The sequence below is a fragment of the Lepus europaeus genome, chromosome 6 (assembly GCF_033115175.1).
Source record: "Lepus europaeus isolate LE1 chromosome 6, mLepTim1.pri, whole genome shotgun sequence".
NCBI lineage: Eukaryota > Metazoa > Chordata > Mammalia > Lagomorpha > Leporidae > Lepus > Lepus europaeus.
Genome location: NC_084832.1, coordinates 3,625,633 through 3,641,800, shown reverse-complemented (window position 1 = coordinate 3,641,800; position 16,168 = coordinate 3,625,633). Strand labels below are relative to the sequence as shown.

Here is a 16,168-nt window from a genome sequence, read left to right as displayed (position 1 = left end):
CTGCCCTCCAGGGCCAGGCCCTGACTCCCCACACACATCTTTCCATCTGAAACAGAGGCCATGGGTGACTTCATTTCTGGAAAAACGAATCCACATGCTTTGAATTAAGCCACAGTGTGGGAACAAGTGGAGTCACTGACTTAACTAATCGTCTGGTGATTATTACTGTTGTTCAGTTTTTTTTAAAAAAAAAAGATTTATTTTATTTACTTGAAAGACAGAGTTACAGAGAGAGGTAGAGACAGAGAAGGGTCTTCCATCCACTGGTCCACTCCCCAGATGACTGCAACGGCCAGAGATGCTCCGATCTGAAGCCAGGAGCCAGGAGCTTCTTCTGGGTCTCCCACACAGGTGCAGGGGCCCAAGGACTTAGGCCGTCCTCTACCACTATCCCAGGCCATAGCGGAGAGCTAGATCAGAAGTGGAGCAGCCGGGACTAGAACTGGCGCCCATGTGGGACGCCAGCACTCCAGGCCAGGGAGTTAACCCACTGCACCACAGCGCCGGCCCCCAGGTATTTTGTGTTTCTAAATATTTACGTCTGCAGCCCGGTGCTTGTTTGAAGGCAGCTCACATAATCAAACACCAGCTACCCACATTGCCTCCGGCCATGGACAAGGCTGCTTTTGCACGCTCGGTCGTTTGTGTGAAATGCAGGCCTTTGGAACCCACTGTACGGGGAGAAATAAGCTGTGTAATCTGATTGCCACACACTCTGTGTGCATCAGCCAGCGGCTGGGGGTTCCTCCAGTGTCGCTGTGGGGACACGGTGTTCACTCTGAAGCCATCTGGACAGAAGATGGGTGCAGACGTGAGTCCAGCGGGAGGGATTCCGGCCGTGCCAGGGCTGCCGCCCAGAGCAGGGCACTGGGGCCCAGAGGTCAGGAGCCACGGTGGGCTTCGAGTGACACTGCGAGGAGGGTTTAGACTGGGGAGGGGGACACTTTGTGGACAAGATGTCGCTCCGTCTCAAACCTGCAGACGCCACTTCCCCGCAGTGCCTTCAGGACGAGGGGCCACACAGAGATGCTCCTGGGGACCCCAGACTGACGGGCAGGAAGCAAGAGGTAGGACTAGAACCTCGGCTTCATCCCAGCCACCCACACGATCTGCAGCTTGCTCCTGGGGATGCCTGTGTGAGAGTGTGTGTGTTAGCGTCGTGAATCAGTGTGTGAGTGTGAGAGTGTGTGTGTTAGTGTGTGAATCACTGTGAGTGTGTGTTAGCGTGTGTGAATCAGTGTGTGAGTGTGTGTTAGCGTCATGAATCAGTGTGTGTGTGAGAGTGTGTGTGTTAGTGTGTGAATCACTGTGTGAGTGTGTGTTAGCGTGTGTAAATATGTGTGTGAGTGTGAGAGTGTGTGTTAGCATCGTGAATCAGTGTGTGAGTGTGTATTAGCGTTGTGAATCAGTGTGTGAGTGTGAGAGTGTGTGTGTTAGTGTGTGAATCACTGTGTGAGTGTGTGTTAGCGTGTGTGAATCAGTGTGTGTGTGTCAGCCTGTGAGACTGTGTTACTGATTGTGAGAGTGAGTGTGTGAGAATGAGTATGTGTGTCACTGTGTGAGACTGTGTTAGTGTGTGATTGGGCATGTGTGACTGTGATTGAGGTTGTGTGTGAGGATGTGTGTTAGCATGTGTGGATGTGAGTGTGTCTGTGTCAGCATGTGAGACTGTTAGTGATTGTTACTGTGTGATTGTGAGTAGGTGAGGGTATGAGTGTTAGTGTGTGAATGACTGTGTATGTGCGTGTGTCAGTATGTGAGGCTGTGTTACTGTGTGGGTACTAGTGTGTGATTGTGAGTGTGTGAATGTGTGTGACTGTGTTAGCGTGAGAATTTAAGTGTGTGGTGTGTGTGAGTCAGCATGTAAGACTATTAGTGTGTGGGTGTTAGTGTATGGTTGTGTGTATGTATGAATGTGTATGTGTGACTGTATGAGAGCATGCATGTTAGCATGTGTGTGTCAGTATGTGAGGCTGTGTTAATGTGTGATTGGGTGTTAGTTTGTGATTGGGTGTATGCTAGTGTGTGAGTATGTGTGTGTGTCAGCATGTAAGACTGTGTTCGTGTGTGATTGAGTGTTAGTGTGTGAATGTGACTGTGAGGGCATGTGTGTTAGTGTGTGTGAATACGAGTGTATGAATGTGTGTGTAGCATGTCAGTCTGTGTTAGAGTGTGAGTATGTGTGAGAAAGTGTGTGTGTGAACAAAGACTGAAAGAAAAACAAAGGGCACTCACAAGACAGCCCCAGATTTAAATAAAATTTGCTTATGAAACGATTTCAGTGCCTTGAGTTTCTGTCTCCCCATCGCCGAGTATAATTTTCATCCACTAACCTAGGTCTTGCTGTGACGTTGTGAGATGCATGGTCTTTGAAGGATTTGCTCTTACAGTGCTGAGAATCCAGAGAGGAGCATTTTACCATAACATTAAATAAAATCAGTCAGGTGAAGGATTTATTACTGCATTAATGTAAAATAGTACAGTAGAAAAAGATAATAAAAGTAAGAGCAAGACGCTGGGAAAGTTTTCACCACCCCTGACTTTCTCTGTGTCTCCCAGGGTGAGATGATTGTATTAGGGCCCTGGCTCTTATTAGTACAATAAATTAATGGTTTATTACCTTTGTTTTATTACTCAGGGAGCACTTCACAAATCAGCTGTAAGCATGAGCTGGAAAATAGCCTATAAAATGATTCTTTATCTTGTGTTCCTTCTCTTTGTCTAGAGTTATTAATGTTGACAATAACGCACACGGGGAAGCCAGGGATGTGTCTGTTCTGCCATGAATGCGCACATGCATTGATCTCCCTTTCTTCCATGCTAAAGCTTACATTCATATCCATGCACATACATGGATACTTACACGCATATACATGGACTCCCATGCTAAACATGTACACGCATGTATACACACTCATATGAACACATTTGTATAAAAATAGTATGCATTCTTGACAAAAACATTTGGAAAAGTAGAAGGAAATACAAAACACCCAGCATTGCCTGCCTGGGGACGAGCCTTCCAATTGCTTGATGTGGCTTTGCGCACACGGTTTTAAAACAGTAGCACACATGCTTGATCCTTAGCGCCTCCTTTTCCCTTTTCACCTGGACTGTGTGCACCAGTGTCCTGTCTGGTTTCTCACGTACGTTCACCCTGGGTGTGCCCCACTGCCGCACCTCCTGCGGGGTCTTGTACGTTACAGATCCCAGCCAGTGTTTGTGCAGTGAGTGAATGAACAAAACTCCTTCCTTCCTCCATTTCCCTCGACGGTGTCTGCGTTCAGGCTTCCGTGATGTGTGAAAGTTTCTGCTTTTACGGTAATGTTAGATCTTTTATCCCAGCTTCATCATGCGGAAGCCTTAGAGGATCCTCTGCACTTAATGACATGAATCAAAACTGTGCCTGTGCCCAATCCAACCGTCCTTCTTAAAACTCAGTCTAGCTGGCGCCGCGGCTCACTAGGCTAATCCTCTGCCTGTGGCGCCAGCACACCGGGTTCTAGTCCCGGTCGGGGCGCCGGATTCTATCCCAGTGGCCCCTCTTCCAGGCCAGCTCTCTGCTGTGGCCCGGGAGTGCAGTGGAGGATGGCCCAAGTGCTTGGGCCCTGCACCCCATGGGAGACCAGGAGAAGCACCTGGCTCCTGCCTTCGGATCAGTGCGGTGCGCCAGCCACGGCGGCCATTGGAGGGTGAACCAACCTCAAAAGGAAGACCTTTCTCTCTGTCTCTCTCTCTCACTGTCCACTCTGCCTGTCAAAACAAACAAACAAACAAAAACAACAACAACAACAACAACAACAAAAACTCAGTCTAATTGCCTCTGCCACAGGTTGGTCGATCTGTTGGTTGACTGATGATTGATGGATGATTGGGGTCTAGAGTTGTGCAGGGCACTTGTCATGGCTCACAGTCCAGGGAGGGAGGCAGAGATCAGGGGGAGAAGTAGCAAGGCCATCAGGACAGCGAATCCAAGGGGCCCTCCTTCAGGTGGGGCAGTGGTCATCACCTCCGTGAGGGTCCCAGTTAGGCTGAGAGCCGAGCGGTGAGGACAGGCCAGGCGGCAGGATGCCGGGAAGGGAGCACCCTGCACTAAGACCCTGCGGTGCAGGCCGCAGACTGAAACTTGGCCGCAGCCCTGGGAAGCAGGTGGGACAGGAGGCACTGGTGCCACGGATTGGTGCTTCTCAACCTTCTGTTTCAAATTAGCACCTCACAGAGAAAAAATTATTGAGGGAGTTACTAAAGAGCTTTGTCCCAGGGAGGCAGAAATATCTTTGCTCTTATCATGGCTTATGAGCTCGCAAAGATCAACCCTCCTGGATAACATGTGGCTCTTAAGCACTGAAAAGTGGCATTTACACTTGTGCCTAATCCAGCCCTGTGTCTTCAGTAGCAACCTACGTTTCTCCAGTTTCAAGTTCATTTAGTCATTCAACAAGCATTGGTTGAGCACCTGTTTTGTGCCAGAAGCCTTGTCTTACCAAAGGTGCTTTTGCCTATCCAGAGTTGTTTTCCCCATTGGGGTTGGGGTAATGGGGACCTTGTGAGCATCCTAGCACCACATGGTGTGTGAGCTTTAAGAAGGGTTGTACGTAACACAATCTGATTTATCGACCGTGAACTAAGTAAGACTGCGTTGATGCTGTTAGTGGCTTAGGTCATCCATGTGACCTTACGTAGGCCATTTGATTAGAAAGAAAGATCTCTGGTGCTTGTTCAGGGCGCCCTCCTGTGTGGTTCTGACGCTCTGTTTGCTTTTTCACAGTGTGTATTTTTTGGGAGAAGGGAATTTTTGAAGTGCTGTTCGCCATATCAATAGGATTTCCATAATGAAATAATACATAGGATCTCATAGGGAGTAAGTCACCAGTGAGCTCAAAATAGTGGTTTTTATTCATTGTTCCCTGCTGTTCGGGTCATAACTGTTCTAGGTGAGATGACTTCATTTTTCTTAACCTGTAATTACATGTAATTCAAGCCACACCGCCTTCTTCCAAGGCCACAAGATATGCCAAGGGCTGTTCGGTGTGTGGTTGTGATTATCTTTGCTGCAGGATGGCCTATGTGTAACAAAGGGAACTTGCATGTGCATATGAATGTGTCCGCTGAGGATCTTGAAAAGTCTGTTCAGACTTCCCGCGCCAGGCTGGAGATTAGACTGTTTCTGTCGGGTAGTGTCTGAGAGTTACCGCGGAAATGTAAAATGTAGAGATGTTAGTAGTAAAATACACACACACAGTCCCGGTCATCCTTCAAACCTGGATGACTCGAAGAAGCACATGAGGGACACCTTTGAATGTGGCCTCAAGAGGACAAAGCTTTCCCTGAGACACAAGAGTCGCCTGTGTTTAAGGGCACAGTGTGGTGATTCCACACGTGGGGAGAACGTGCAGTGATCAGCTCATGTTAGCAGCGTACAAAGACAGGTGCCTGGTTCTCACTCAGATGGGAGGGCTGCAGAGTTGATCTCGTGGAGGAAGAGAGTAGAGTGGTGGTCACCGATGCCCAGGAGGGGGCACTGCGAGGGATAAAGGGGCTTGGATAACAGGTACAAGACAAGGTGAGGGAGTGGAAACAAGTTCTCCTGTTCCACTCCACGGTGGGGTGACCATAGCTCACAACGCATATTCTATATTGATGAGGAACTCAAAGAGAGGAGTCTCAAGGTTCCCAGCACAAAGCAACGCTGGATGTTTAAAGAGCGGAGGAGTTTTATATCTCAGCAGCTTTACGGAGCATCTGGGCAGGACAGCCCATGTCCTGAGCATCCTTGTGGTCCCAGAGGCTGGCACGGTGCCGGCCGGAGCTGAGCCCTTGGCAAAGGTGTGATGGATGGATGGATGAAGGCAGGAAGGAACAGATGATGGCCAAAGGCTGTGAAGGGAACACGGAAGGAGAGATGATGGGGGAATAAGTGTGAGACGAGGAAACTGTATTTTAAGAAGCACGGTGCTTCTGAAGCCCTGAGGAAGCCACAGGTGGGGGACGGCTCACAGCACCCCCGTGGGAGGGTGGGCTGGCGGGGGTGTTGCTGTTTGGAAGAGATGAGCTGTTGTGCGTGGGGAAAACAGAACGCACAGTGTTGTAGAGGAGCACAATGACATTCTCAGATCAGCAGGAAGGAAAACAAGTCTAAGGGGAGACGCACGCAGACATCAGAGCACGTTAAAGAACGCCAGCATTGTTCCGAGCGTCACCGACGAGGCCTCTGGGAACCAGGCGCTCATCCCCACTGCTGCATTCTCTAAGAGATGCCGGGGGTTAGGGTTCTGGCGTGCTAATGTGACAGGGAAAAAGATGACTTCTTTTACAGCGTCCCTGATGTTGTGTGTTCGTCGTTAAGTTGCAATATTCCAAGAAGGGGGCTAGTATTTGTAGAGCAGGGGAGATGAAGATTTTTGGAGATGACTTCTTCCCAGTAGCAATGAACATGAAGTGTTCTTTGTGCAGCCAAGCAGCCAGCTCTCACAATCTAACACGTCCTGTTAAAATATGGCCCATATTAATAAAATACGCCAGCAACTGCAGAGGCAGAAGTAAAAGGCTGGGGTCTCACCCACCACCGGCAGCATCTTAGTACCATGCAGTAGGGTCTCCACCTGAGATGCATGGGAAAAAGGCTCACAGTGTCTTTCTGCTCCAAGGGAGGGTACGTGGAATCAAACACCAGTAAGCAGCACCCCCTCTGGAAGAGGGAAGGCCGTCTCTCCCGCGGTTGGTGAACACCGCGTCACGCAGACTTTGCTGAACCCAGAGGGATGCGTTTTCCGCTCGTGGGCAACATGAAGCCTTTTGCTGTTTCTGAGGTCAGAGGCAGCGCGCAAGGTCAATCAAGGATCGGAAAGGAATAGGAATCCAGTGAACCTCCAGGCTTTCACGTACAACAGCAATCTTATACCCAGAGTGGCACCACTGGAACTAGGAAATGTAACGTTTTTGTTTCTTAATCACATTCCTGTATTTCTGTAATATGAATTAAATAGATTTAAAGTGTTAGGTGAATGAACATTTTTAGTGTCTGGACTTCTATTATGGCTACTATCCACTGAGCTCACTTTCTTTGATATCCTGTCTTCTCTATTCCACTGATTTGTTTACTTCCATTTTTTTTTCATACATACACATAAATTATCCTTGTATGTTTTTCAACATCCTGGCCCATAGATATCTCACAGTTAAGTTTAATAGATAATTCTGAAAATAATCACAAGTCAAAGCATTAAATAAATTCAAGGTTTCTTGTATTTATTTGAAAGGTAGAGTTACAGAGATAGAGGAAGAGACAGAGAGAGAGAGAGAAATCTTCCACCCTATGGTTCACTCTCCGAATGGCTGCAACAGCCAGGGCTGGGCCAGGCCAAAGCCAGGAGCCTGCGGCTCCGTCTGAGTGGTAAGAACCCAAGCACTTATGCCGTCTCCTGCTGCTTTCCCAGGTACCTTAGCAGAGAGACGGATCAGAAGTGGAGCAGCCAGGACTTGAACTGCCAGCCAGATGGGATGCTGGCATTGCAGGCAGTGGCTTAATCCACTGGACCACAACTCCAACTCCACAAATTCCCATTTTATGTCAGTGAGCAATGCAATATAATGTGGGAATAGTTGAGCCTGAATGTGTTGCATTGTAGAGATCTGGCATTGTTAATAACACTGTATTGTGCAGCTAACATTTTAAGAGGGTGGATCTCCTGTTATGTGTGCCTACCACAATTTTTCAAATAATAAAGTTAAAAAGAAAAGCGACCAAACAGAGCCATGTGACAGGAGTCCAGTAAACATTACAAAAGCATTTGAACATCATCTAGAAAATCATAGTAAGTAGTTTTAGGCAACAAAGTAGCAGAATGAGGTCGATGTTTAGAACTCTCACTCTGACGATAGTAAAGGAACTGGGATGGGCCCATATGGACCCAGGGTAATGCAGGGAACTTCTGTGATTGGTCAGAAAAGCACAGGCAGTGAATTCTAGAGAAGTCGATAGAACACAGATGGCATTAACTTCCTTACCACACAGAGCACACAGTTTTGGAGTCCACAGTCCAGGATCAGATGTCTCCATTGGTTCAGCATCCGTGGTGGTGTGCTTGTTAGCAGGGTCCCAGGGAGGCCCAGAGCATCACATGACACGTGACAGGGAGCACTTGCGTCTTTATAAAGCCACCGTGATTTGATCAGAGGCCCCGCCCAGCAGCCTGATCCAATCTAATCACTTCCCAAAGACCCCATCTGTGAACATCATAATTGGACTAAGTGTTTACCCTCTTGGCACCATTAACCTAAGACTTAGGAGACTAAGCCTTAACACCTGGGTCTTCCAGCGGGGTGGGGGTGGGGCGCTCCCAAGCCAATAACAAACATAGTGGCTGCTAAGATGATGATGGCTCAGTAGCCCAGAAGGGAGACAGTGAGTACAAATGGATGCAAACTGTGCAAGAAATGAAGCCTATACACATTTTCATATTTTTCAATTTTTTCATATGTTGAGGGGATGGCCCTCCTATTCACTGAGGCAGGAATACAGGGTAAAAAGCCCATTTGCAGGAAAAGCAAAACTTAGGAGGCTCACGGACCTGCAAAACATTGAAACAAACGTGCTCAGGACAGGGCTTACGAAGGTTTGGCCTCAGGGATGGGATAAACACAGAGAAATTTATGTGTAGTCTGCAGTGGAAGTTTTAGGGATCAGGAACTTATCCAGGCAGGCTGTAGAGAGTGAGAGTGGAGAGCTCTGAGGATGGCTAACGTTCCATGAGGGAGCAGAATCCGAGCAGCCTGGGGCAGTCTGGGGAATACAGGTGACAGCAGCAGAGCGGGCGGCCACAGGAGCTCGGCACAGACGCGAGGCTTCTAGGGGAGCCAAGATCTGCAGCCGACCCCAGGCCCGTATCAGGGACATCAGCGGAGTTTGTTAGGAAAACAGGATCGGCAGGTGACTGGTGTGCACGCTGCAGGTGAGATGGCCTGGGGTCTCTTGGCGGGCCCACAGCCGTCTCCTCGGCACCGGCTTTCTGGAGGACCCGAGGAATGCCGTAAATTCTGTCTGGTGTGCCTCTTCGTCTCTCGTGGACGGGAGGGCTTCAGCTACGTGATTTCCAAGACCTAATCCTGTGTGTTATGGGCGCTGCGTCCTGTGCACCCCCCCTCCACCGCCCTGGGGATAATGAGCCCTCTTCCTCTATCCTGCTCTCGATGTCATTTGGGGGGAAATTGTGCGAGCATTCCAATATAAATTTTAGTCATTTTTCTGTTTCACCCATGTGTAACCAAAAAGCCACGTGTCGTGCAAATTGATGTGCCCTGCGTTTGTCAAAGCAAAGCCGTATTACCTGAACTTTCTGCTCTAACTTAGCTCCATGAGAAATGGTGACTCATGATGTAACCTGGCAGTTAATGAGCAAATGCAATTAACTCACGCTTGGACACAAGCAGTATTTGAAACTTCTTCAAGTTGGTAACAATTTGTGGGCATAATAAAGTGAGGGGCGTCACTATTTTTCTATATACCATCAATTTGTAAGGTGATTTCTACATTAGTCATTTCTGTCAATGTCATTAATACAGAGGAAAAACATGTGCGTCATATAGACTACCCAAGGATAATAGCTGGATTTTTTCTTTATAAATGCAGTTTCAAAGGTTCTGCCAGAAACACGCGGTACTCCTAAAATGTCTAAAGAAAGAGGGGAAAAGTGCCTCGTGGTTTTTCTTGATGTTTCCCACGAGTGCAGCCTCCACACCACCCACACAGTCCCCGCCTTGCTCTGCACGTCCACAGCCCACACTTCTCAAACAAACAAACAAAAAAAAACATGAAAACTGGAGCAATAATTGCAGCTTTGGAAGTCATCAATGACGATTCTGCAACCTCTTAAAATCTGTCTCTTCCAAACACACACACACACACACACACCAACCCCTGATGGTTTTCTAATAAAAATCACGGTGCCTGTAATGCACAGATGGCTTCGTTTCGCAGGAGTCAGAGTGACAGTAACATTTTCATCTCAGATAGGAACAGTCTGCCTCCAGGAGTGTGGGGGAGGGGCTCAGTGGGCGAGCGAGCGGCCCCGCCTCCTCTCCACTGTAGCAGGGATGCTGCTGAAATCAAGAACGTAGGGGATGTGAACTGTGTTCTCATTTTTTAAAAATATTATCTATTTGAGAGGCAGAGCCACAGACAGAGAGAGAGAGAGAGAAAGAGAGAAAAAGAGAGAGAGAGAGAGAGAAGTGTCTTCCATCCACCGGCTCACTTCCCAAATGACCACACTGACCAGAGCTGCGCCCATCTGAGGCCAGGAGCCAGGGGCTTCCTCCGGGTCTCCCACGTGGGTGCAGGGGCCCAACTGTTCCACTGCCTTCCCAGGCCATCAGCAAGGAGCTGGATGGGAAGTGGAGCAGCTGGGACTCCAACCAGTACCCCCATGGGATGCTGGCGGGCGCAGACAGAGGTCCAACCCACGATGCCACAGCGCCGGCCCCTCCAGTGAATCTGAACTGATTAGAGATGCTGTAAGGCAGCAAGACACTGATCGCAAAGTGACATCCCTTCCATAGCCGGAAGAAAAAGGCAAAAATGGCCAACAGTTCTCTCCTAGCCAGTGTCAATATAGACCATGTAAATTCCTGTGATCTTGTCCGAGTTTTCCTGTTGAAAACCATTCTTAGCTCCATGTACTGGTGAACGTGTAGGATTGGAAGGACTGAATGCAGAATGGGTTTTAAGGAAAAACTCCAGATTACTGGTAAACTCCTAGTTTCATCCTTTTTAATATAGAAGAAACACTATAAATTCTGCATGTCTGAAAGACCAGCAGAGTTAAGCAAAGGCTAAAACTCTCAACGGCATCTCCCAATATTGTTAATATATTGTACAAATGTATTACACAGAACAAAATAATATGAAATGAATTAGTCCACGGGATATCTGTGAAGTGTGCCCAAGCAGTTGAACAAACCATCTCTTTATCTTTCTGAATGTAATTGTTGCAGGCTCCAAGCCGTTTCCTGGCCTTAGCCATGTCTCAATGGGACACTTGTGTTGGGACTTCTACCTTCTGGTCCTTCTCCCGTGGTCGCAGAAGTCTTTTGTCACTTACGGAATCCTTGGATGCACCTGCACAGGGCACACCTGCTCAGCCACACCGTCACCAAATTCCACCAGGGTCTTGGGGGCAGCCTCACCCTCCGACCCCCACCACGTCATGGATCTGCCACTCTTGCTTATCCCTGAAGGCCACGTGGCTGTCACTGTCACTTCTCAGAGACTGTCACTGACCACAGCCTGTCGCATTCCTCCACCACGCCTCCTGCATGGCTCGGAGTGTGTGGGACTGTGGGGATTTACTGCTCACTGCTGACTTCTACCAGGGAGCTCGGAGCTCTCTGAGGACAGGGTCGTCCATTGTGTACCCTGAGATAAATCTGCTTTGGCTTGTGGGCAGCTGTTGGGACTGTCACCGAAATATGTCTACATTGTCCCGTCCGCCTCCCTGGCAGAGCCTGCACCTGTTGAGGGAGAGGAGCCAGAACCTAGTTCCCCTTCTTCCCTGGCACAGGTCCTCTCCCCATGAAGCCCCCTCCCATCCCGAGGCAGACCCCCCCCCAGTGATAAACATTGACCCCATGAGTCTTGGCAGCACCAGCCACCCTCCTGCCTTGCGGGATGGTTTGTCCCCCAGAGGGTGGGGGTGAACAGAGAGGTGGCATCTGTCTCCCTCCCTCCCGATGCCTGTCTCACAGATTGCTTCTCCAGAGCTCACTCCAGGGCCAACTGCGCTTCCTGCCTGCCGGCTGCCTAAATAATCGGCATTTGGGAAGAAACAAGAGGACGTGGGGAATTCTGGAGCCCAGCACAGGAGCCAGAATGACAACGGTGGGAATCGCGACCGCTCTCGGCGGCTGCCCACTGGCATCTCCTGCCACGGGAGGGAATGGGAGCCAGGAGAACATCTGGCCAGGCGGGGGTCCATGCAGGAGCCCAGTGGCTGAGGGCTGGCTCCATTCATGTGACTGATGAGCCCTGTGCTGCCAACAGTACACAATGTTGACCACAGTTCCAGCAAGACTGGGTGTCTCCTGGTGCCTGTGGGTGCCAGCTAAGGCAGTTAGGTAGAATGGGAGGAGGCAACAAAGTGTGTCAGTGTGAACTCAGTGTCCCCACGAAAAGGCTCTGGAGACGTCTCAGGGCAAGCTCTGGGCAGGTGCATCTGGCCTGGGAGCCTCCCAGTGCCCAGTGGCAAGCCTCCTCTATGCAGGCCACAGGTGTCACTGCTGCCTAGTGCTGGTTTGTCCTTCTGTGGACCCCGCCCCCTGCTCTGAGTGGAGGAGAGGGGTCACACAGGGAGCTGAGGGCCGGGCTCAGCAGCGTGCAAGTTCAATCTTCAATCCCATGGTGGTTTTCTTTTTTTAAGATATATTTATTTATTTGAAAGAGTTACACACAGAGAGAAGGAGAGGCAGAGAGGGAGAAAGAGAGAGAGAGAGATGTCTTCCATCCGCTGGTTCACTCCCCAGTTGGCCGCAATGGCCAGAGCTGCGCCCATCTGAAGCCAGGAGCCAGGAGTTTCTTCCAGGTCTCCCACGTGGGTGCAGGGGCCCAATGAGTTGGGCCATCTTCTACTGCTTTCCCAGGCCATGGCAGAGAGCTCAATGGGAAATGGAGCAGGTGGGACTTGAACCGGTGCCCACATGGGATGCCGGCACTGCAGGCGGCGGCTTTACCCCCTCTGCCACAGCACAAGCCCCTGTGTTGGTTTTATCCTCTGGAGAAGAGTGTCCATCTCTGGTGCACCATGGGGTGCTAGCGCCGTGCCGGTAGTGAGTAGGACCTGCTGACAGTGTGAGCACACAGCTGCCCTACTTAACAGAAGGAAGCCTGGAGGATCCACGGATCGGGATGAACTCTCGCCCTTAGAGGAGAGGCCCTGGGCGCAATGGTGCTAGCTTGTTGCTCCCGATTCTCTGCTGCAAAGAGCTCCTGGCCGACTGTTTTCCCAGCGTCATGTGGCCGCCTTCACACCACTTACTGTTTGCCTGCTGTTTGCCTTCCAGATGGGGATCCACAAAGTGTTTCTAAAGCGCTGGCATGCAGACCAGCTCAGCGACCTGTGCCTGCAGCTGCAGAGGAAGATCATAACCTGCCAGAAAGGTAACTTGCATGTGGCCGCTCCTGACCACCCAGAGCTGGGAACACACAGCTCCCAGGCTAAAGGTCAGGGGGCTGTGCATCAGAGTCCGCCACGCTGTCTGCTCCCCAGCGCCCCCTAGGGAAAGGGCCTGGGGTGTGTCGGGAGCGCTGTGGCTTCCTGCGCTGGGTGTCTGTCGCTGACTCAGCATTTGGAGACACTGCCCGTCCTGTACCCAGTAGTCATTCGTATTTCTGGAGGGAATATGCCCGTCTTATGCATCCCCCACCTTGCAAATATTCAGGATATCAGGGGGCGCTACGATTGTACCTGTGAATCTGCAGTGGGCAAAACTCCTGGCTGGCACGTGGGTACAGCAATGGCACCAGGTTCCTATGCCAGTCCTATGCCCATGCCACTGTCCCCAGAGTCTGGAGAACCGGAACAAGCTAGTCAGTCAAACAGCATTCTAGAACGGGAACAGGCAAGTCAGTCAAACAGCATTCTCTGTAATCCTATGTGAGCCATGGAAATTTCTAGATTTTTTTTTTCTTATGACGTGATGATCCTAGTTGGAAAGCTTATCTATTTCCTTTAACTTTGGGAGAAATTCCATTTAGGATTTTTTTTCCCGTGAAAATCCAAGTGACTATTGAAAATGGACTTTTTTGGGAGAGACAGAGAGAAAGGTCTTCTGTCCACTGGTTCACTCTCCAAATGGCCACAACAGCCAGAGCTGTGCCAATCTGAAGCCAGGAGCCAGGAGCTTCTTCCAGGTCTCCCATGCGGGTGCAGGGGCCCAAGGACTTGGGCCATCTTCTACTGCTTTCCCAGACCATAGCAGAGAGCTGGATCAGAAGAGGAGTAACTGGGACTAGAACCGGCGCCCATATGGGATGCCAGCGCCGCAGCCAGAGGATTAGCCTACTGCACCAGAGCACTGGCCCAAAATGCATGTATTTTTTAAAGATTTATTTATTTATTCAAAAGGAGAGGGGAGAGAGAGAGATCTTCCATCTACTGGTTCATTTTCCAAATGACCTCAACAGCCAGTGCTGGGCAAGTCTGAAGCCAGGAGCCAAGAGCTTCATCCGGGGCTCCCACGTGGGCCATCCTCTGCTGCCTTCGCAGGAGCATCAGCAGGGAGCTCGATCAGAAGCTCCCTGGAGCAGAAGCTACATCAGAAGCAGCTGAGACTTGAACTGGTGCCCATACGGGACACCAAGACGGCAGGTCATGGATTAACCTGCTGCACCACACCGCCGGCCCCCAGAACAGATGTATTTTTCAAAACATAACTGCTTCACATAATGTGTATGTGCTTCATAGACACTTACATTTCCTGATGTCTTACCTAGAGTTCAGTAATTATGTATCCCTCACAGGAAGGTAAACAGGGAGAAGTCATCTAAGTGCTACCTTTCAGTGACCTTGGCGTCTGCTATGTCTGAAACTTAGTGTAGCAAGGGGACCTGGTGGGAGCTAGAAATGAGTTTAATTTTGTTGCAGCCTCTGTCCACCTCCTTGGTGGGGCTCATGGGGTCTGCAGTGGGTCCCCATCGTGTGGTGGTGAGCAGCCTGCATGAGCACTAGTTGGAAGTGCAGAGTTCCAGGCTGTACCTGGGACCTCCCTCCCACGTGGACTGACAGCCACAGCTGCCCCTGAGACAGGAAGAGGCGTGTGTACTATGATGTTGCAGGTGCACAGCACAGGGTAGCGCAAATTCCCTTGGAAGCCTTCCTGACTTTAATTTGTGTCCAGTCTTCCATCAGGGGAGCCTGTTAGAAATCTCGCTTCTGGTTAGTTACAAAGATTGAGTTGCTGTAGCCTGCTGACCTGGAGCAGAAGAAATGAACAGAACCCTAATTAGCAGTTCACCTTTCCAAAGATAAAAATTGAGCGTAGTCTAAAAATACGGCCTCAAGAAAAAAAAGCATAATTTAATATTGCATAATTGAAATAATGGACATAAAAGCATTTTAAAAATTACAGGCTCTTAAATGCAAAGTACTAATTATTGATTTTTATTTTTACATCTCTTAGAATAGTGCCCACAATACATTTTGGTAATTTTATTTTTGCTATTAAATTTACTCAAAATTTATATAATTTGGAGTCGATTCCAGTTTTTACAGAGTTCTATTTTTTCTTTTGTAAATGTACTAGGGAAAGAAAGCTGTAACTTTTAGTTTTAAATGTAATCATTTTAATTTTAAATTATTCCTAGCAGAAATTTTCTCTGTGACTATATTTGTTCATTTTACCCTGGATGAACAACGGTTGCGAAGAAGACCTTGACGTGGTAGCTGTCATGGAAACTGCCTACTGAAATTGCTGGAAAGACCACAGATACCGGCTTCCAGTTGTGGCCTGCTTATTTTTATTAGTTTTCCCTGATGAGAGATACTGGTTGTTAGTAACGGGCATCGCGTTCGTAAAACATCTTAGGCCGTGCGTCTGAAGTGGGAGAAAACAGCCCTCAGATGCGCGCCTGAGCACACAGTGAACAGCTCTGCCATGGCCGCTGTCAGAGGTCTGGCATAGCCACCTGAATCCTCCCCAGTGCCAACGGAATAAGCATCGTGTGGGGCTGGCACTGTGATGCAGAGGGTTAAGCTTCCACCCTCAGTGCTGGCATCCCACATGGGCGCCAGTTCAAGTCCCGCCTGCCCCACTTCCAATCCAGCTCCCTGCTAATGCACCTGGGAAAGCAGCAAAAGGTGGCCCTAGTGTTTGGGCTCCTGCATCCACACGGGAGACTTGGAGGAGGCTCCTGGCTCCTGGGTTTAGCCTGGCCCAGCCCTAGCCATTGCAATCATTTGGGGAGTGAGCCAGTAGACAGAAGATTCTCTCTCTCTCTCTCCCTCTCTCTCTCTCTTTCTCTGTCCTCTCTCTTTGTATTTCTGCCTTTCAAATAAATAAATAAATCTTAAAAAGAATCTTGAATATCCTCTCACTTTCACCCTTGCAAAAGTCAGTATCTCGATTTTTTTTTTTTTTTTTTAATGCAACGAGAAGGAGTGGATGAATGAACAGGGCAGTC

The 16,168-nt window shown here is 49.3% G+C and overlaps 1 protein-coding gene across 1 annotated transcript in view; it reads left to right on the top strand.

Annotated features, from left to right (window-relative positions):
* Positions 1 to 16,168, top strand: part of MYO16 (myosin XVI) — a 514,229-nt gene that overhangs the window by 410,508 nt on the left and 87,553 nt on the right. The window contains exon 28 of the mRNA XM_062195254.1: positions 13,051 to 13,147. Within this exon, the coding sequence (XP_062051238.1) occupies positions 13,051 to 13,147 (97 nt within the window). The remainder of the gene's footprint in view (positions 1 to 13,050; positions 13,148 to 16,168) is intronic.